Source organism: Falco biarmicus, chromosome 13 (assembly GCF_023638135.1).
Source record: "Falco biarmicus isolate bFalBia1 chromosome 13, bFalBia1.pri, whole genome shotgun sequence".
Lineage (NCBI taxonomy): Eukaryota > Metazoa > Chordata > Aves > Falconiformes > Falconidae > Falco > Falco biarmicus.
Genome location: NC_079300.1, coordinates 25,176,588 through 25,199,846, shown reverse-complemented (window position 1 = coordinate 25,199,846; position 23,259 = coordinate 25,176,588). Strand labels below are relative to the sequence as shown.

General features: G+C 42.2%; 1 protein-coding gene across 4 annotated transcripts in view; it reads right to left on the bottom strand.

Moving 5' to 3' along the window:
- The window catches only part of ARHGEF4 (Rho guanine nucleotide exchange factor 4), a 228,211-nt gene that overhangs the window by 92,785 nt on the left and 112,167 nt on the right, over positions 1–23,259 (bottom strand). For 3 of the 4 annotated variants that reach the window (XM_056358091.1, XM_056358093.1, XM_056358092.1), the window contains one exon: positions 17,741–17,867. In XM_056358091.1, coding sequence (XP_056214066.1) covers positions 17,741–17,867 — 127 coding nt within the window. Of the gene's footprint in view, positions 1–10,199; positions 10,512–17,740; positions 17,868–23,259 lie in introns of those variants that run through there. The other variant, XM_056358095.1, reaches the window with a different exon arrangement.

The following is a 23,259-nucleotide window of genomic DNA, read 5'->3' as shown; positions in this document are numbered from 1 at the left end:
AAGAAAAATGTTGTCATTCATACAAGTTAATCTCCTTGCAAAGTACAGTGGTGCAGGGGGAAACTTCCATCCCCCGCTGCTGCCTGATCAGAGAAGAGAAGAGCATTAATACCTCAGCCAGCACAGTGAGCTACACATGTCAAGATGCGATCAAAAACCTTTGTCATATGTAAAGCTGGGAAGTAACTGGAATTACTTCTGCCCTTATCTGCATACAGTTTGCACTTAGACAAGACTCATTTTCGTCTGAGCACTGAGAACTTGCTGAACTGCCCCTTCTTTGCTCAGCATGATAGAGGAACTGGGTCACAGTCAGCTGCAAAGTCAAAGCACTGGTGCCACTGCACAGTGAATGCCCTAATAAAAGTGTAAAGCATAAAACTAGATGACAAATCTTCTGACAAGTGGACAGAATGATCCTCCTTCTTCCCTGCATTTGCACTGTATTCCCATAAAAACCAGAAGTCATCCTCATCTTTTATTCCAGTTGCAGCTGGAAGAATCTTTGCAATCAAGATGCTTTTCTCAAAAATGAAAGCTGAGAAAAGGAAAAGCAACACCTGAGAGGAAGGCAGAATACCAAGCTGCTCTCCCCATCTTTATTCAGAAACAGCCCCCACACACACCTTATATTTGGCCAAGCAGTCTTTCAAAAATTGACCCAGCAGTGCTTACACTCACCTAAACTGATGTTTTCAGAGACACCAAGAATCATTTAGATGAGTCAATATTAATGACCTGGCCATTATTAATTCAGTGGATTTTTAAACAATTCTGTTTAAATGTCAAGTCACAGGCTTGAAAAGCTGGGACATTTCTTTGTCTTATCTATGGAAGTATATTGTTTTTCTTCAGAAAGGTGAAGTTCTCCAGATCAGAGGAGTTATCTAGAGCAGTCTGTCACTAGTGGCTCCCTAAAAGATGCATGAGCTGCCCTACATACAATCACTTTGGAGACTTCCTCCAGCAGCTCATAGATGATGGTCAAGTGGTACTTGGAAGCCAAGTGGAAGTCCCAGCCATCCAGTGCATGCCCTCATGTGAGCCAGAAAAAGCTGCATGAACACAGGTGACCATTATACCACCAACTGTGAGCACAGATGAACATGAGAAAGCTTGACCAAACCCCCAAATTCAGCCCATGGACAGTACTGACATTAAGCCAGCATGAAATAGGCCTTAGATTTACAGCAATCTAGAGATTGTGGTAAAGCTCAGAATTGTAACCAAAAATAGCCCAAAATAAATGATTTTGCTCTCTCTAAAGAGAGCTGACAGATCCAATCAACAAGTTTCAGTACAGATGGTTTCTGCATATTTTTAATTTATTCAGGCTTTTAAGGCTGATCAGAATGCCACATTTCAAATCGATCCAAATCCACTGTTTTCAGGGTATTAGTAACGCTGTGTTTTCATAATAAACTCTCTTAAAAGGTTTATTGTCAAAGCTTCTTTCAGGCATGCAGGGTAGGTTTTTGCCTTGAGCAGGATGTACCATCAGTGACCTCAAGCTGACATGCAGCTCTGCTCAGGGAGGGTGCCCTCCTGCCAGCGCATCAGTCAAGGCAACAGGAGCTGAGCCAAGCGAGAAGCTGCTCAGCATTTCAAATAAAAGCTCCAGAATTCATGCTATTATTTCTTTTTCCAGGTCACACTGTATCGTCAAAACCTGGGACACTTTGAATATATCCATACAACAAAATCTTCACAAGAGCCTCATGAGCCCTTTTGCTTGCTGCAGGACTACAAAACAACCCAGGCCCGGAGCTCAGAGCACCTTACTCCTGTGTCGCAGCACTCTCCAAACTATCAAGCTGCAGCAAGGTCTTTCACCACCTCATACCAGCACACTCTTCATACAGTCCCTCTGCTGCCTGCTCCTCATCTCACCTCATCCAGGGCATGTGTCCTCTCTCTGCTTATTCCCTCCTCCCTTTCTTCCTCGCCTGCTCTCTCTTCATTGCCTCTCAACCACTTACCAGAACCAGCCACAGCTGCACCTTGTCTACATCAACCAACCCACTGCCCCTGAAGCCAGCCCACAGCTGTATATTATCTATGCTAATTAACCCAGCTTCATTCCTCTACACTCCTGGACCATACTCCTGCCTTCAGAATCCTTCCGTAATCTTCCTAGTGCAGACACTTCACAGCTGAAACCGAGGTCAGGTCTGAACACTGCAGGTGTATATTTTTCAGATGAACTCTGAACTGACCCCTTCACACAGCACTGAACAGAGCTGCTGCCTTGTGTGATTCCCTGAAGCCTTACAGCCTCACTGTGTCCCAGACTATACAGTATAAATATAACAGTAAGTTACCCCAGACACAGCGATGGAAGGCACACACACAACAGAAGCAGCTCCAGCAGCCCTTGGGAAGCACCTGTTGAGTAGATGAGACTGATTCTCACAGCATGCTGCACCTTATTGCTACAGCTGAACCTTAAGTTTCCAAGCAGATTTTTTTGTTTTTTCCTAAATTCAACAATTATGTAGACAGCTTTTCCTCCTCCAGACTTGTAGATGCCTTGATGTTTCTAAAGATCCCTGCAAGGAATAACCTCAATGACAGCTCCATGAACAGGAAGGCATGTCCAATTAGTGCATAAGCACTGTGCAGTCTTCCTTTTCTTCTTGAAAGAATCTGTGAACTGCCATTTCTAAATGTCAGGTATGCACTCTGCACGTGCATTTGAGTAATGATCTTGGTTCATGCTTAGTCGAGGGCATTTAACACCTCGCATGGCAAGTTTTCATTGGCAGAAGGAGAGCATGGGTAGCTTAATCCTACCAATTAGAACAGATTATCTGGTGTTAGTATTGGGCCTCCTCGCACATCATCTTTTTGCCTACCTTTTTAAGGATAGATTTAATAAAAAAAAAAAAAAAAAGAGACTGATTCAAAACTACCTCATGGAAACTATTTCCATTAGCCAAAGGGAAACTCTTGCTATTTCACTCCCACATAGAAATAAATCTCTACCAGCTGAAAACGTAGCCAGTCTTATCTTTCTTTATTCTCAACGTGAAACATTATACTGCTTTATAATGTTTCTTTGATTTTAAAGAAAAGTAAAATCAAAGCTCTGCATTTTCCTGATGTTCCTGAAACAAAACCTTCTTTTTCAAGTTATTGTATACTCACATTTCATTTACCTTCCAATACAACAGGATAGTACCGCATATCTTAATGGTACATTTGAAATAGATTTCAAATGATTATTTAGATATTTATTAGATCCCTTAAGAATGGTTTAGAAAGAAACCTCATCGTTACCCATCTGTAGATGAACAAATTTAGAGCCCAAATCTAGAAATACTTGTTGAGAACCTTCACAGACAGTTTTGATAAGCACATGGAATACTCAAAGCTTAACTAGTGAATAACTATCTATACACACATTCAAATCCAAGATAAAAAGATAATTCAACAGAGTAAGAATGTGAAGGACATTCAAAAGAACTGATATGGATTTTATTTTTTTGCATAGTCAGTCGCTTTTGACACATGAATTGCCTGTTCTACTACTACTTGCCAGCCTACACCATGCTGGGAGGCCACAGAATACAGAAATCTGCCTGCATGGGGGGCTGATGCCCCAGAGCTTCCATAAGGGCTCCTTGGGATACACCACAGCTTGGAAATGGCTCAATTACTCTAGCAACGCAGTTACTCTGTACTCCATGACAAAAGTGTTACTTGAGCTCTTAGGAGCCAACAGCCAGGGAATCTCTTGCTCTTTGATTAGAAAGCATTGAGAATAACATTGGCAAAACTCTATAGCTGTCTAGGCAAATATACCCTTGAGGTATACCTGTAGTGACAGTTGCCAGCTCTTGCAAGTTCACACAATGTAATTCAAGACAGTATCCAGGTGCAAACTATGGTCCTATCAGCTTACACCCAAGCTCATGTCTTGCTTTCATGTGCAGACACACCACTTTACAGCAGCTTGTCTGAACACCATAGCCACTGCAGGCATTCAGCACTCACCTTCAGACTTCTGCCTTGCTCAGAAGAAGTGTCCTGTGAAGTCTAGTCTCTTGTCCCTAGCACTTTTAAGCAAACTACTGAACTAGTTAGCTGGTTTAACAGACCTCAGACTACAAAGGTTTTTGAGATGAGGTAGGATTCTAATTAAATTAGACACCTCCACAGAAAATTACTGACCCTCAGAAGAGGGCTACATTTCTCTAATCCTTCAAAGGTACTTCTCGTGACTCAGATGAATTGGAGAGCAAGACCTTAATAGTGAATAAGCTGAGTTACAGACAAGCTTAGTAAATTAAAGGATACATCCCCATGACAAAGAAAAGGCATGATTGTTGCCTATATTGTTTAACTTAACTAACTGCTAAGCAGTAATAGGGAAGCTTCACCCTGTGTAGGCAACAATTATACACATTCTTCATGACCACTGAGCATAAACACTACTTGCCAGCACATGGTATAACCTTTTTTTTTTTTCCACTGCCTCTTTTAACTACATGAAGTAGGTCCAGATAACCCAAATGAGCAGGCACATGCAACAGTTACTCCAAGCCTTTGCACATCTACCCAAAGGTAGAGAAAGGAAGGGTGAGGTAGGCTTCATGGTACCACTTAATTGCCCCTTCCATTTACTCTCTTGGACTGTGCCAGTTTCCTGCTGCAAGAGATCTGATGCTGGTAATATCCAAACCAGGCGGCTTAAAGCTGTTTCACTTCCATCTAGAAAAACAACAGCAACCAAAGCATTGATATACCCAAAAGAAGTGTTGGTCTGAAAGACTACTCTAAAAATAACTGAATCTTTGAGGAAAGACAGCCTTCGAAGATGTCATCTTCCTCAGCAAAGGGAAGTAATCACAACCTAAATGTTCTTCATGGGAGTTGTTTTGAGAGCAGAGAAGGAAAAGGATGAAGGTGGCGTACCTGAACGGGGTGTATGCCTGGGGAAATGCCATAGGCAGTACTCCCAAAGATTTACCACCTTCTCCCTGCAAACACAACATCAGCAAAGATGGGAGTGTTTTTCTTCTGGTAGACACAAGTGGTAATCTGTGTCTTATGGGGACATGATAAAAATAAGCATTTACTCCTTTTAAAATGAAACAAAAAAAATATCTCAAGGGAAAGTCAACTAACACTGCTCCCCAATACAAGAAAATGTGGTTAGAAGTACTAAATAGCTGAACTTACAAAAAATGGTTCTGCTGGAAACAGAGCTATAGAAACATGATAAGGCTTTTCTACTTACATGAATACTATTTTCCTTTTTATGGAAAATCATGACACTAGAGGATATTTTGCACTGAAAAAAACCATTTGAGTGTATTAGAAGTGTTAGGTGGCCAAGTTTACATACACTTAGCATTTACTGAGGTTACATTCACTAGAATGAACTCAACCACTATTAATGTAGATGCCCTCACTATTTGAGTACGATGCCAAGTCACAGTTCAGCAACACTCAACACATTATTTGGAAGATGTACTTTCAAAGAAGAAATCTTTACTTAAGCTTTAGGGCAGCTCATTAGTTCAGCCAAGAGATGTTAATCTTGTAATTCTTCCTCAAAAGTTCAGGATCTCCCTTAGGTTTACCTCACTGTATCAGTCACCATTACAAATGAATGCATGTAGAGAGAAAAATCAAAGTTAATTTAGCATGGATTGTTGTATCTTTTTTAAAAAAAGAACGTATTGATTAATTGTTTGGAAGATGAGTGGAAGTTATTCTGGCAGGTGACACAGGAAATATATGGCAGAAGCGGGGGACACACACCACACACAGGACATGCTACAATGCAATCAATGAATCCAGCTGAAACAGCCTAGCGCACAATTTGCCAAGTCAAGGGTGAAACAAAACATCAACACGCTGTAGCGTGTGCTTTAAGGCACTAACTCCCACCCCCCATCCCACTGGAAGCATTCTGAAACACTTTGAACCTTAAATCAATCTCCCCTTGCGTGACCTCTAACTCCTCCTGACTATGTGACCCTGGAGAAAGAAAGGTCAGTGGAATTATGCACTGCAGTCCATGAGCACAGCTGCAGACACCAGTACCGAGAAGGCAGGGCTAGAGGAAGGAAAAGGAAAAAGAGGGAGCTCAAAAGCAAATCTCTTGCCAAACAAGAATGATGCAAAGCATTTGCCACAGCTCTATTACTGGCTCCCTCATCAGCCACAACAATGAGATGAATTACTTGAAAAAAACTTTTCTAAAAACTTTTTTTTTTTTAAAGCTCTGAATGAAAAACCCTCCCCACCCATAGTCTATGTTTCCTTGTTTGTTTAAAGGCCATATTCCCAAGGCTAGTAGATGAGCATATCTGCATATTAGGAGCCACAAAAACGTGCACAGGCGCACTGAAGTGTAGTCTGTACAATTAAATTGCTACATATGCACAAATACACAGAGGATCTCTTTGGGAAACTATGGCAACCGCTAGTCCACCAAGTTGCAGTTCCCCCTTTGTCCCTACCTTTCTTTGCTCTTCTAGTCCTTCCCAACTTGGACAAGCAAAAGAATAAACAACAGTAATAATGAGGTCGGGATTGGACCTGCAACAAAGGAGCTGGAAAAGCAAAGAGACCTACTCACAAGCTTGAATCTGGAAATATTCTAAAGGAAACAAACTTTTCAGTAGAGCTGTACAACAGTGATGAATGGGATAGAGACAGCATGAACCTGGGATACAAAATCTTGCCTAGGAAACCAGGGTTAGAGTGCCCATAATGCCATTGAATCACTTGCTGGAGCACTGTCACAACTGACCTTTAATTTGGATGCCTCACATCTTTTTGTCCAGCTCAGATACTTAAGGCCTGATTTTCAGAATTGTGGAGCAACCCAAGCTCTCAGTCATTTTCCCACTGGAGTGTTGACACAGCCAAACATTTAGAAATTGCTCTAAGTATTTAAAAATAGAAAGACTACTATCCAAGTATCAAACTGTACATATCTCTTTTTCTATCCTAAATCAAACTTGGAAATCCTCTCAGGCCCTCTGTGAGGGTTATTGATGCTTATGAAGTCCTCTGGTATCCTCATATGGAGAGCCTGGTAGAACAACAAAGCATTCCCTCTTTTCTTGTTTATATTTAGCTTCAGGGAGAACGGCCTCCTCATGTAATGTATATTGACATTTAGACCAAAAATGACGTGGACTGATATTAAATAACAGCAGAATTTTTCTACTTCATACAAGTCTGAACTATGGGCTTTTGCATATTTTTTTCAAGTGGCATTTGTACAGAAGTTTGTGCTGTAACAATGTGTCTTTTCTCTATCAGTTCTGTATCACATTTAACTTCCTTGCTTGATCAATAGATTACAAGAAAGTCACCTCCAAAACAAAAGGAATCATACCTCATTACTGGTTGCAGAGGAACATTATTAACCAAAGACAGCTTTTCCCTCTTGTGAACCTGGGAAAAACGCTACCTGTCTTTTCTACATAGGGGACATCACTTTGTATTCCTGAAATCTCGTGTTGTCGAATATATACATGTGTAAATATACTATGCCTCTGTCTTTGCATGCTCTTGAAATCTAAATTATGTAGAAGAGAAACCCAAACAGCTGCATCCCAATTGTTCTGAAAACCTCCCACCCACCTTTCACCTCCACTTTTCAGTCACTTAAAACTGGTTTCTTTGTAATCTTCTCTGAAGTCTTAGACAGCAACAGACTCAGTGTGAAGATGCCTAGAGACAAGTTTATGTGTACAGCGGGAGAAGAAAAGCAAAACCCTGTCTTTCAAGTCCATTTATCCAACCTTATGGCCACTCCTGGGAATGCAGAATCCCTTCAAAACAGAAAGGGACTGGCTATTTTTCCAGCCCTTTTTTAATGCACCATCAGGCAGGTTATAGTGTTTCCACACGTTCATTCTTCCCCACCCCCCCTCCCCCAACTTCTTGATGTGACATGTGCCAAAATGCTGGAGACTTCTTGCCCCTCCAAGGTGAGAACACTGCAATGCATTCTAGTTACCACTACTCTCATACACTGCCAGCTGCTATTGCTCCTGCTGATTTGTTTGTTTGAAGCAGTGTATCAAATTTTACCATCCAAAAACATTATTTAGCCCACGCTTTAAAGAAATCCTGCCTCACTCCTCTGACAGCCAACTGTCCTTGATGGCAAGGAGCAGTTCTCCTACCATGGTTGCCTTAGCTTAATCCAAAGAACACCGACAGAGCAGAATCAAAGCAAAATAAACTCTTTCGGGAGATGCACTGCTTTCAAGCTTTAATCCTAATTCTGACCTGAATTTCGTTAGTAGTTAGAGGCAAACTGCTCGGACATCTTTTGCACATGAGAAGACAGACACTTACCCACCACAGTATTTTGAGGCAGAAAGGAGCCTGAAGTGCAGTTATCCGTTTTTATTATTGTATTGATATATCAATACTGTAATTATAAAACTTAATTTGGTTTTTCCCTGTCCTCAGTTTGTCCCCATACCATTTTCTATTCTATTCCCTCTCATCTTTGCATTTCCTGCTAAATGCAGGCAGCATCCACAAAATGACACCATGCCTCACAGTTGTGGAAATGAAAGAGCATTTAGAAAAAGAGATTTAGCTTCAAAATTAGTTTTTGTTATCAACCTTACTTCTTTTATATCACTGTATGTCATTTGTATCAACTGACCCGATTCAGCCTGAGAAAGCATCCATGGGAGGACAGCTGACAACAAATCCTCTAGGACAGAGGGGACCAAACTACAGCTACTGCCCCATGTGCAACTCTTGGAGCAGTAGTTTGGAAAAGGATCCTGTGCCAGGGCTACTTTATGTCAATGTCAGAGCCATGCTGGGGATTATTTGCATTCCCTGTTACAGCAGAAAACAAGCCAGCAAATGTTACCAAGATGCAGAATTGCATCCCCTTGCATTTGCAGCCCAGATCTTTTCCCAAAAGAGAGCACCGATAGCCTGATCTCAGCCTGAGCCTTTTTTCCTGCCCCCGGACCCTCAGGACATACTGAAGGTATTTAGTGTTTCTTGGCCACCTAGAAGGTCTGGTGCGTGGGCTGGAAAGTCAGGTAGGCTGGCCACCCTGCTGTAATCCTTCCCCACACGCTAGTGCAGTTACTGTCACTTCAGCAGAAGACTCCAGAGAGCAACACAGATTTTATTAAAAAGCCCCAAATCTACAGTCGTAGATGGAATTACAAGACCTTCCAATACTTACAAGTATATGCAATTAAAGCCTATTACACAGAACTACACCTAAAATTCTTCCCAAGCCTTGCCTCTAGCTGGTAACAGTGAGTATTTTTACTAAGGAAATGGCAGTCACCGGTGGCCTTGAAGGCACTTGTCTGAATTTATCTAAGAGAAGAACTGATTTGCTGCAACTCTACTAAAAAACTCTCTAAACAGCAACAAACAAGAAACAAACTGAACAGCTCAGAAATAGCTGGCCATTAAAATAATTGCCAGGCTCCTTTGCAAGTATCAGTTGGGAACGAGAAAGCTTCTTTCCCATGCTTGCAGTTGAAACATCCAAACCCTAAATAGGCACATCACTGATTAAAAACTAGAGTGCCAGATCCAGGCAGGTTGAGCTGGAACGGATCCAGGCTATAGGAACATGCCTCCAAAATCTCTGGTTCAAAAAGGAATTGAAAGAAGGACAGGAAAACAGAAACCAAACTTGAGCAGCTGGCTCAGGGAACTGCCTTTCCCTCTTTCAGTACACAGCAGTGCAAACCTACCTAGAGCTCAGCTGCTGCACAGCACCTCGCTTGGACATTTTCTAACAGCAGCAATACTCTACACTGGCATTTACACAGAGAAATGCCAGCTCTAACGTTGGGCTCTGTGTAATTAAGCTGAAATATGAAATGCTGTTCCAAAAGGAAAGGGCAGCTTTGATCAGGTAGAAGCCTAAGCATTATTTCCAAAGCCATTAAGAACCCATTTCTTGCCTTCTGACTTAAGAAGTATATTAAAGGTCTATGTTGTTTTGTTTTAGCTGTTAAGTCTGCAGGGGGTACAACTAGCAAACAGAGAACGTTTTGGTTATTTCTCCTGACTAAAAGATTGCATTTCCTAATTACATACTTTTCCCAGAAGGTTTGATTTAGTCTCAAGGTCAGTACAATATCACAGAACAGGTTGTGGGTGTTTGTTTTTTGTTTGTTGTTTTTGTTGTTTAAAAAAAAAAAAAAAAAAAAGAGAGAGAAGCCCCTTACCTGTGGCAGAGTGGAGACTCTCCAAGCTCCAGTATCTGGACAGGACGCCTCTCATCCCACCACCACCACACACCACCCCGCTGCTGTCTGAATCCGAACCCGGTGAGAGCCCAGAGCTTCCACTGCTACTGCAGTTTTCTCCACTGTGTGCCCCGCTGGACTCACTGGGGCACTGCTGGGTCCTCATGCAGGCAGGTAAGAGGGAGAGCCAGGGGCTCTGCTCTGCTGGGGGAGGAAATGGGCAAAGCACTCCGTAGCTGCTCGCAGGGCAGCGGTACCTGGCAGTGCTGTCTGAGGACTGAGCTGGATTCCTATCCTCCTCTCGCTTGTCTCGATGCATCCTGACATCATAGGGGTCCACTAAGGAGGCTCCCTCTGTGGCAGCTCAACTGCTCTCAGCTGCAGCTCCTAGCAGCTGATTTTTATTAAAGCTGATTTCAAGGCATTAAAAAAAGCAGGGGTTGGACAGAGATCTTTCCTCCTAATTTAGCAGAAACGTCAGATTAAAAATAAATAAGTGGGAATAGTAGAATTTCATGCATTTTAAAAATGCCCAAGTGAGAGAGACCTTGTGTTATCTGCTTCCCCTGAGAACTCAAAAAGGACTTAACATATAAACTAATCATGTTTAGAACTGGCTGCGGCTGCTGCTATTAAGAAACTATTTTTGTAAGTCCTTAGAAAAAGAATTCAAAATTAAATCAAAGCCAGAAAAACACAGATTGAGATTTGGGGAGGTTGCAGCTGGGAGCTTTGAAAAAATCATTTAGCATCCACTTCCAGGCTGTAGACCTGGGTTGGTCCCTATTTCAGTGTGTGATCTTTGTAAGAGACTTCAGCCCCAAGTGAAACAACATTACTAACTACTTTTTAATCAGAAAGTTTTATATTCTTATTCCCTAACACATGAATCAGTGTGCCGCTACAAAAAGAATTCTGAACGAAAACTGATTTCCTGAAAATGCAGAAATACCTGTACCATTTAACAACAGCTTTGAGACACCACAAAGGTTTTATGATAAAGGACATTGCCAGACTGCCACTCTGCCAATAGCAGATTTGTCAAACTATCAAGATAATTTAAGAGTAGCCACATAGTTTGTACCATATGCAGCACAAAACATTATAAAACTTCTCATGCTAGTTACTACAGCAAGTGTAGGACCAGAACTAGACTGTTTCAGTGTGAGATCACCCAGGGCAGCTCAAAGTTAGACAGGTGAGACTTTGCAGCCAGGGGTTTGGACTGGAGGAACGGAGGAGCTCAGCTCCGCTAGCACAGGTGGGGGGGTGACAGCCACCCACGGGTGGGACGCAAAGGATCATGCTGGGAAATACCAAACTGCTCCTACCATTTACAAAGTGAATGCGTGCCTAGGCACCCAAACCCAATACTAGGAGCTTAATTTCACACAAGAATTGAAAATGCTTCTTTTACTATTTCTGTGTAAGCTAATTCTGTCTGAAGCCATGTTCTTATATGGCCACCACAGCATGCTGTGACAGACTTACCCCTTTGACTCTGCCTCACTATCTGTGCAATAGCCAGGTTATTTTATTGCAGTAAAACTTCTGTTTTACTAAGTATTTCCTAACAGAAAAAACCTTTGCCCTCCATCACTGCAGGTTATTACAAAGCATCCAACAATGCTGAACCAACTGTTAAGTTGTTAAAGGTTTCAGCTATTCCTTACAAGAGAGGTCTCTGCAGTAATAGCAAAAATAACATTTCTACAGTGTCTCAGTAACAAAAAAAATCTTTAATTATCTTCTGAATGTAGCTACTTAGACAAAAATATCTTCCTCTAATGCCTCCCAATACAGAAATGGAAATGTGTTCTCAATTTGACTGCAGTGGAACCACTCTTTTGCATTGATCTGGCCCTTCCGGGGCCTCCTAGAACTGCCTGCATCAAAGTACAAATGGAGAGAGACACTTCTTGCTCATAATGATGGGGCAGAAGGCAAGTTAAGCATTAACAACCAAGGTGAATGCAGCTGTTCTGTAGAGGTGGAGCACAGGGCATTTTGAACAGGGACAGTGCAGCTTTTCCGACAGGAAAGGTGCTAAGAAGAGGCTACAATTCAGTCCAAATTATGCTACATCTGCTCCCTGAAATCCGTGCTTGGCACACGAGAAGTAAGGAAACTCCACGTACCTGTATCTCTCCTTGACTGAACTACTAAACCTGACATTATTTACAGAGGCTCTGTAGCAACTGCCCTTGCCTGGGAGATCTCTGCCCTCAACCTGCTTAAATCACTCCATCTGTTCCTCTGCTAACCCTCCCATTCTGGACTGAATGCTCTTGGCAAATAGCAAAATATGTTTATTTAGTGCCACAGACGATAGTGCTGTAATCCTAGCTGAAGGTGCTACAGAAGTATGCATATTCTATTCATGTGCTGGATAGTCATTTTTAAATAGAATAGAAAGAGAAGAAAAATATTACAAAGCCAGTTTGTGGAAAGCATGACATTACATCAGAGTTGAAAACTGCAATCCATCACAGAGAAGTTCTATCTGACTGCAGACCTTTCTTTTTTTTTTTTTTTTTGTTAAATCTACATAGATATTTTTTATCTGTGACACTAGAGAGAGTAGTCAGCTAAAACTGCTGTCAAACTCCAACTACAGATGAAGGATCTCATTGCACAGCCTGATCAATGTAATCAATGTAGTCAAGCCAGCTCGAGCCTTGGACAGCCTGATCCTAAACATCTGCTGGATTTTTTTATCTCTGTTGGGTTCTCCTGTGGTCTCATAGCTTTGAAGAGCGATTGCCAGAATCATTAAGGATTTGCTAGGATCTTCTTTTATACTCTTTGCCCTATGGAAAGTTTTTATTCGTATGCTAAATCTTTCACCTCAGTAGCTAATACATACAATCCCACCCAACTAGCTAGGACAAATTTTCAGGAACTCAGCCATCACTTGGCCCAGCTTTTAAGGTTGGATGAAAATCTTTGAGTAAGCACATGTTATCAGAGACCTCACAGCACAAATACATGTGGCTGTGGTTAAACAGAATCAAGATTGACACAGCGGGTCTAATTTTGCTGTGATTCAGATACAAAGTGAAAAAATACAGTAGGCAACACGACTACTTTTTAGCCACTTGAATTCAATGGTAATTCCATGGGTTCATGAGGATACAACAGCCATTTCATACTACAGCTAAAATGATACACTGCTGCGCACTTGCATACCACTTTTTTCTGTGTCCCTTCAAGAACTAAAATGACAAAAATGGAATAAATAGCTCAGCTTGTTATTTCGCTGAACTACAGGACTGCTAAATATTTATAAGACATAATGAAATCCTGTTATTAAGCTAATATTTTCCCTCTTGAATAGATTTCTCCAGTGGCTGTCAAACATCTTCACATTAACTGTTGCCAAGTGTGAGCTTAACAGCCCATCTATAGCTGGGAAAAGAAGATGAAAGTTGGCCACGTGATGTTGAGTAAACAAACAGTCCCTCTGCCTCTGAGAAATACTTTCCGCTATACCAGCGAGGCCAGAGCATAACTCAGTATCACTAAGTGGTCAGTGTTTTCCAGACTATCCACAAAAGATTCAGCCTCTGAGAACTTGGCTTGCCTATCCTTACAGCTTGTGTGAGATTTCCAAGGCCACCAGCATGCTCAGCGTCAGTACACATCAGTCAGAATGAATTCATGCCTCTCTGGTTGGCATAACCAACACCCGCACTGTGGTAGAACTCCAGGGCATCTCTTGTAGATATCTGATAGCAGGAAATGGAAAAATCTCAGGCTGTTTAAATCTGACAAGACAGAGGGAAAGTTGCCAAAAAGATTCAGTCTGCATTTAAATAAAGATTTTAAATAATACAGGTTTAAGATCTGTGATACCATGCTACAAACGCGATCTTGTCACACACTAGTTACAAGTTTCTCCCTCTGTGAGGATGACAAAGGCCGAAGGCTTACAGTTGTATGTTCATATGTGTGGCCCTATCCTAAACTTTCACAGATTGTCTGAGAGGTAGCATGGGGGAAACATCTGGGAGAAGGTGTAACAAGGGCAGGCACAAGAATAGAAAAGTCTCTAGCTGAGAAGCACAGACAGCGGCAAGAGTAGGGACTTCAAGGAACTACACCTCTAACTCTCAGACAACTGCCTGTGTCACCTTGTGATTGTCCACTGCTGAAAAGTCCCTTTAAAAAAGCTCAGAGATGACAGCACCTCCTCAGAAGAAGTTCCCTCTGCTCTACGCCTGGGAGATAGTAGCTCCCACACCCAGAACTACTCGTCAGCCCAGCTGCTACATTCTCACAGCTGCATTCACTGTCCAAACAGCTTCCCAGACATGTCCCCAATTTTAGGCAGCACCTTCAGGTTACCATAAACAGATATCAGGAGAAAGATGAGGAAGGAGATGATAGGTAAAATAGCCTAAAGAAAAACACGATGGTCCACTGCTTTAAACCAAAATCTTGCTATTCTACCACTGCTCACTCCAGTCCATTTTGGGCTCTTCCCTCTCACCCCTTTCCTGGGGCAACTCCTGGGTCAAAAGGTCTCTCAAGATCTTCAGAGGCTGCCAAAAAGCAGAACGACATTGCCATATCTACATTAAAAGTGGCTTGTTTCCTATGCTGGTCTTTCACTCTAGCTCAGCCTATTCAAACACTGCAGCAAACCAGGCGGTGAGAAGCAGATACATACCGCAAGGTACAAATGAAGATGCGGGCATAACCAGGCAACTAAAGGAAACGCACTTGATCTTCAACACTACCTGCCAAAGTGCATGGTGCAGCCAAGAAGGTCCTTCCAAAGTGTTCAAACGTTCCTGATGTTTGAACAAGACAGTTAACTTTACTAAGCTCGCAGGTGCATGTGTATGTGCACACGTATTAGTGGGGGTGTTCAGCCTCTACACTTCTTTGGAGGAGGCTCAAGACTCATTCGGTCTTCACTGAATCGGGAGATTAGCACCAGCTTAGCGGCTCTTTATTTCACAGATGTTAGAGCCACCTACTGGTTCCTTACAGTTTTATCAAGTGGCTGCTCTGGACAGAAGAGGCGACAGGATGGCAGTCTGCAAAACTTGATCAGCAACAAAAAGCACCTCGCTATGCCTGATCCCAGCTGCCGGGATACCCAAATAACAGGTCTGAGCCTGCCTCATTTCTCCTGGCATGACATAAAGGCAGAGAGCAGTGTCAGAGGAAGCTAATGAGCACAGCAGATACAACATTAAAATGAAGATCTCCCAGCACTTGCGGTATGCTCTAGTTGGGAACAGGTTGCCTCACCTAAAATAGCAAGTTTGTGCCCAGCTAAGCTCTTGCCCTCAGGCGACAGGTAGGTGCACCACAGAGGTCTCACAGCTACGCATGGCACCTTCTGGGCTGGGATCATGACAGCCACCCTTTCATACCTGAAGAACTAGAGAGGGCACCAAAATACCCCATCCCTCACAGCCTCTGCAGCATTCCCTGCACGAGGTGACCCAGTACAGACTTTGGGAGTAAGAATTTTATCCAGATTTTCAATGTGGAAGTGTATAGTACCACTGCATATTGCACAGTACTTTCATATCCAGTGTCTTTTATGATTAAGGCATATGCTAGGATCATTAATACAAGTAGTTGCAGCTTTAGAGTTAGGAAACTTAAAATTAAATGGATTCATCATTTAATTTTATGTTTATTTTAAATGACCCACAGCTCTGTCAAAAGCAACAGGTATCACAACAAAGCTGTGCAAGAATCAAAGAGGGCATTCTGCTGCACGACTGCTGCCTCAAAGACATTCCCAATCCTTACACTGATCCAACAACTTGAAGAGTATTGCTTCAGTAATTCGCAGTTTTCTTCCCTTCCACATCCTACCACAGGAAGTACACATGCACACACTGATCACCTCCGAAATGCTTCACATGAAGCCCACCAGCAGCAGCTAGCAGAGATGGCTGTGGTAGAAGCATTACAGCGCTTCCTCTGTTGGTCAGTTTTCTCTCCCAGGAGCCTGGTTTTGGTGGTCAAAAAGGGGTTCTGCTGTATTTGATTTGTTTTGCTACATTTACACAGAAATTCTTGACACGCAGGCTTAGGCTGTGGTATCAAATTCACTTGTACCTACCTCAGGAATATTGTAGGAATTGTAGATGATTCAGATTTCATGCCAAATTCTAGATGGCATATAAACACATACAGCACTACCGCCTGGGCAATCTACATTTACTCCCCCTGTTCACTCTCCAAAATTCATATATATATTTTTTAAATCCCTCAGGTCCCTGTTGGGAACTATCATGAAATTTGTATCAGCTCAGACTCAGAATTTACTTCTATGACAGTGGCACTCAGAGATTTCAGCTAACGTCAGAGATGCATGGACAACTTGACAATGATAAGTTTCCACCTGGGATTTCCAAGGAGCAAAGCTGCATCTCTTTCAGTTCTGCCAAGGAGCTGGTCTTAAGTGTTGGGGCAACACCAGATGCTTGTGACAGCAAGTGATCAAAGCCCTCAGTGCTGAGAGAGCAGAGGCAGAGCTCTTGACATCAGGATAGTAAGTAGTTTGTTTTCTTATTTCCAGATCAAATCTCATGACTCTGTGCACAAGTTGTACGAAGTGTCAGAAAGTAAACCAGTTATGCTTGGCAAAATATTATGAACATTCAACTCTGACATAATTAGCACAATGTTATGGTCCCTTAATTAGATAATTCCAGTAGTGTTTAATCGATGGTACAAAGAGACTTTCTAAGGGAGAAATGGCCGCCTAGCACCCAACTGTGGTTGGCTTTTCCTGGCTTGATTCTTACCCACCAAACAACTCCTCTCTGCTTTTCTTGTTCCACTCCAAAGTGCTATGATAGAGATATCTGCAAGGTTTGGGCAGGCACTGTCAGATGGAGAATTTAAAAACCTGGCAAAGATATGTCTGTTTAATAATCTGCGTGACTTACATTTTAATTCTGAGAAAGCATCAGTCATTGGAAAGGAAGCAGACATGATAACTTCATACACATTCCTCATGAAAATACAGCATACGTGTTCCTTAAGATGATTTATTTAAAGTACAGGAAACTTCTAACTCTAGGGGCTCACTTGGTTGCTTTAGTGCCTAATTAGCATCTTGAGAGGAACCTCACCATACCCACCGTAGTGGTCTCCAGCAAACAAAGGCAGAGAGTCTGTTTCATCTGCAGAAACCTAATTCCAAGTTTGTGATATATATGACATCAACCTAGATGAGACAGAGTTCTCATGAGACAACACAATGTTTCTATATCAAGCAGACTACCATCACCATTAGTGATCTTTTCTCTGCTAGAAAGCTGACCACTGCCTTTAAACAGCACCCTGGTTATTCACTCAGGGAGAAAACAAACAAGAATATGAAAAGCACATGAAAGAATTAACTCTAAAGCAGATTTCTGCTCAGGCATGGATGCAGCATTCAACATAAATAGATTAGAATGCTTATCACATAGTTTCCATACTCAATACACCAAAGCTAAATTCTCTCAAAATTTATGTCCAACTAAGACTAGTGTACACACCAGGAGAGATGTGCCGTTTCCAGCCCACACAGTCTAAGCCTGTCGGAGTGCTCTGGGAAAATGGGTGCAGTTTCAGTGGTAGGACGTCAAAGGCAACAGCAGATGTGATGGATGGACTTCTTCCAGCCTGCAACAAGAGTGGGAAAACAAAGACAACAAACATTAAACTTAGATGCCCTGCAGGACAAAATACAGTATTCATCACTGAGCACCTCTTTCCACCTCTGATGCCTGCTCATGTAAGTAGTACATTAGTAGACATGTGGATGATTATGGCTAGAGCGGTTAGAAAACAGTGAGAAGGCAGGGAAAACTGAAAGGAAATAAGAAAAGAAGAAACGGATAACCAAGTACTGGACTCATACTTCACATACTACCACATATACCTACATTTATAGAAAGTTTCGCTCCTTCTTATGAAGTGTATCTAGTGAGAGGGGGAAGCATATCACTCCAACAAGTCATCCCCTCAGCTACAGAGCCCTTTCCTACAACTTTATGACTAAATTCCTGTTCTGGAATTTTACACTTAAATAAAGCTTTTCCCTTCAGAGATTTATTGGTATCAGTCCCCAGCCATACAGGACATGGATAACACAACATTCTTTCCTTCAATTAAAGGTATAAATAAGATAACTCTCTCTTTTCTTTAAAAGACTTACATAACTTTACAAAACTTTGAAAGCTCTGTACCATTGCCAGATCTCATTGAATTAATAACTTCTGCTGGTTTAAGGGGGGAAACATACAGATACATACACACAACTCATGACCTCTAATGCCTCAATAAGTCAGGCTTAAAATAAACAAAAATACAAGATTATTTTTTTTAAGGAATCAAAATCATACAAACCACTGCCACAAAGATACTCCACCCATACACAGACCAACGCACTCTCTCACGCAGACATTCACTGAAAGATTTTTTTAAAGAAGATTTATCAACAAAATCCAAAATGTAAACAAGCTTGTTCTCCTTTTCTATGTCAAACCCAGTATTTTCTGCCAATCTTGACACACTAACAAACTTTCAGTATTTTCTGTCTCCTCTCATCCACCCTGAAACAGATGGGGAAACAAGACCAGCATTCGCCTGCTACTTCACCAGGGAATCACAAGATATTGGGCATGATACCACAAGAATACAGATCATCTGACAATGAGCAATACAGATTGTAGTCAAAGTCACTGAAACTTGTAGTACTTAATGCATATATGCTTTTATTCCTTTTTTTCTTCTCTCTTTTCTCCCCCGTACCGCCTAGAGCTGGCACACACAGAAAATACCAGTAACCGCAAGTAACTGGGAGATCAGCTGGTCAGTAAGCATCGGTCCCATGGGTGTAGCCATTTTTCCTCTGTGTACTGTTACCGCCTGTTCCTTTTGCTGCTGTGACATTCAGTCACAACATATCCATCCTTCACTGAACCTAAAGTTTGGTATATTGGCATCCAGTACTTTATCTGGGATCTTTCCTTCCCTCTACCAGCCCACACTATGTCCCATCAGCATAGGGTCTGCTGACTAGCCTTAACACTGAAGCCTCTTCGTTAGAAGGTGGCGATTAGTCAAAACATCCTTCCAAAACTAAACAGAAAACTAAGCCCACTGAATAGCCGCACGATGCCCAAGCAGCACATAGTGCTGCTGCTCCATGCCTGGTTTGCTTTATTCTTCTTGGACTTACTTTCCTAAAACAAAGAAAACACTGCCAATACTTTGGCACAAATCACCATCTCCTGAGGGACATGTGAACCCTCTTCAAATTAACCTGAGCAGCGTCTGGTTTTCTAGAAGAGTCACAGCAAAGCCCCAGTGGGAGCACATGCTCTTCCAATGACAATGAAATCAAGCAAAACAGACAATTTACTGGGCTACAGTTCTGAAAATGCCAAGGGTAAAGTCTAGGTTATTTACATGAAAGGTGATAGGAAGCATTATTGCTCTGTTTAAGACTAGGAAGCAGAATATTGCCTTAGGGTTGTTACAATAAAAATGGCAGGTTTCATTCTTATTAATCCCCAGGACATCAGAGCAAATTTCAGGTACAGGCATTGTTTGATTTCTATAGCATGGGAGCCAGGCCTGTACAACCCAAAGTCAGAAGAAGCATTTTCAGAGATGTTCGTAACACATGGGCAAGGTTTTCCCCAATCTACAAGGGAGCGGGGGGAAATGATGGACCAGGGTATATTAAAGACCCTCTCTACATTTTCTGCTATAGGTTCAGGGGGGTATTTCTATGTTTTTACACACAGCAGTTCAGTCCCTGGGAGAGGCATTTACCCCTGTTGTGTGTCTGTGCCTTGTCAGGTGCATAATAGGGGGAGACTTGTCTCATTCAATCCCCTCTCCAAAGTGCATTTATTACCCTCTTGAAGTGTACCCAAGGTGCCCACAGTGCTCATAATCATGGTAGCACACAGCAAAACTTAATTTTATATTACTTCAGATGGGGTAAAATCAGATTTCCAGGAGTCATATTCAGGGCAACAAGCTAGAGATCTATTTTTCACTGTTTCTCGTTTCTCTTTCAAAATAAAAGCGAGAACTTTTTCTGCATTATACTCACTCTGGGTATAGTCCCCTGATGGGCCTTTCAGGAATCTCTCCAATTTGGCAGTGCATAAACTGTGCTCTAAAAAATGCATGTAGAGGCCATGTCTGTGCTTCTATTGCTGCGCACTGGAGAGGCATCACAAGCTCAACAGTCAGGCTCGAAGGTTTTGTCAAAACAAGAAAGAGCATGATGGGGGCAGACAGGCGGTTCAGTGACATCACTAAAACAATTTTTGCAATAATTCCCATAACAGAGCCCATTGCCATTACAGCATTACATGTATCAGTGGTTTGGGGCATTGTCTCTGCTTCAGCTAGGGAATTTATACTGCATTAAAAGTAAGTAAGAGGACCCCAGGCTACACCACGAAACCCATCACCATGTGAAGGGCAAAGCCTATGGCCGTGCAAAAGAAAACAGATTCATGCACTGCCATGTGATTTTCTTTTTTTCCACTTCTGGAGAGAGTGTGTGTTACCTTCAAAGGCTTGCCAGGACCAGTTAACATTAACGCTTTAAGGTACAAGATCAGACTCTGCTCAGCTTGCTACTAGCAGCATTTCATCATAAGGGACAGCTGGGTGAAGCTTTGAGTTTGACTCTAGGAATTTACACAGTCTGTTCCCATTTAAAGCAGATGGGTAACTTACTGGACCTAAGCAAAAAAAGACCAGTATATAGAATTGTTTAGGACTAGTATTTCAAGGGGTTATTTTTCAGTTTATAGGTAGTTTCCTGACTGTTTATCCATCTCCCTCTGAATCACAGAATAGTCAGTAAAGAAATTTTTCCCCATGTTCAGATGAAACTCCCTGTGTTGCAGTTTGTTTCCATTGCCTTTTGTCCTGTCGCTGGGCACTACTGAAAAAAGCCTGGCTCTGTCCTCTTGACGATCACCCTTAAGATATTTATAGACTGATAAAGATCCCCTCTCAGTCTTCCTTTCTCCAGACTAAGCAGGCCCAGGTCTCTCAGCCTTTCTTCATAAGGGAGAAGCTCCAGTTCCCTCATCATCTCCATAGCCTCCCCTCCCCACCCCTACCCCAGACCGTCTCCAGTAGTTCCCTGTCTCTCTTGAACCAGGGGGGCCAGAATTGGACACAGCGCTCCAGATGTGGCCTCACCAGGGCACCCTTCAGAATAGCTTCTTATTACCACTATAGTCATTTGTGCACATTGATCTGAATGATAGAGCAGTATCAGAAATTAGCACTGGAGAAATGAAGAATTCCTCCCTTGTCTGATCTATTAAGTTATTTCCACAATATTGCAGCATTACATCACCTTATAAGCTGACCTGATCTTGACTTAATATGACTTGTCATAACTGAAGCCACACATCCCAAGGCAGCCATGTGTCAGAAAACATCAGACTTGCAATTTCAGATCTCCAAAGCCCCATACAGTTGCCTTGATCCAGTCACAAAAACACAATAGACAATGAACATCTTATAAAGCTTCTTTTGTGATAATTTACTTCCCCTTACAAAAAGGGATTTAGCATCCTTCTAAAACCGCCCTCAAACACTGCAGCTTGCGACAGCACTCCCACCACATTGGGAGTATGAATAAGCCAGCATTATTACAGGAATATAGCATTGCAAAGACAGAATAAAACACATCAGGAAAAAGAAACTACACTATGACTATTATAAATAAAAATTATAAGCCAAGAAATGCAGTTATATGGGCATACAGTAAATAGCCCTTGAATCCCAACAGTTCTTGTAATAAAACTTAGCATTGTGTTCTCTTGGCCAGCCCACAAAGCCAAAAAGCGTCAATAACTGACGTAACACGCTTAAATCAACAGAAACAGTAAAAAGAAAAATAACAAACTACCTACATACTACTAAATATCTTCTACTCACCTCTACTACCCAAAGAATGAACCAGAAAAGTAACTCAGGCCCATGAGCCCCACAGGCAGATGATGTTAAGTGAGGGACCTCAACGGGCACAGGGGCAGCTGCAAACCATTACGCAGCTGATCACAATGTAGAGGTAAGTTTGCACCAGAAAATAAGGGTGGAAATGCTTAAAGGAGAAGCTGGATTTTTGGCGACATCAAAATGTGCAGTCAATCAGCAAGACAGACAGCATCCAAGCTGTGTGATCTGATGGCTCTAGGAGAAGCTATCGAGGTAACTGGTTGCTCCTCTTAGAAGCACTAATGGTCTCAGTGCTGGCTAACATACCCGGCAGCATGGGCTAGATTTCTATCACTATTTGTGCTTGTCAAGGAATTATAAGAAATATTTTTATCAAGTTTTACTGGCTTCTGTTTATCAATGAGCTTATGTAAGCCAGGGATTCGTTTTCCCTAGCTTGTTTCATGCCTATACAGCACTAAGCTCTCAGAACTCCAAACAAGGTAGAAAAGTAACACAATTTCTGTTTAGAATTTTTAAATCCTTTTAACATACACAGGCCTCAGGAGCATCTTCAGCACATAGGTAGTAGTGGGGCTGAGCCAGCAAAGCATCCTCACTGAACTGAGTCTCGGCAACGTATCACAGAATCACACCCAGCACTCATTCAGGCATCAGCTGGTGAAGTTTTGTTTTGAAGAGCCCTGACAAATATAAAATAGCACAGATTTTTTAGCCCTTTTTCTTGAGAAGGGGAGAACAGTGGGTGGGTTTTCAGAAAACCTGTTCCTGGAATTGGCCTGGCTCGGTGTCCCAGATGTCAGTTAGCTTTGACAGGAGGCTCTCCCAGGCAGAGAGGTGTGAGGCAGCAGCTTTACTCCCAGCAAGCCACAGCAGACAAGCTGAGCTGTGTCAGGTGAATGTTTCCCCTGGCCATCCAGAGAACTATTTGTGCACATAAGCTCAAGCACATGCTGAAGTGGTGACAGGACTGGGGACTCAGCTCCCCTCAAATGTTGTCATTTTGATGCAACAGCAACTAGAAACAGGCAACCAGGACAACAAAGGGAAGAAAATGCAAATAACA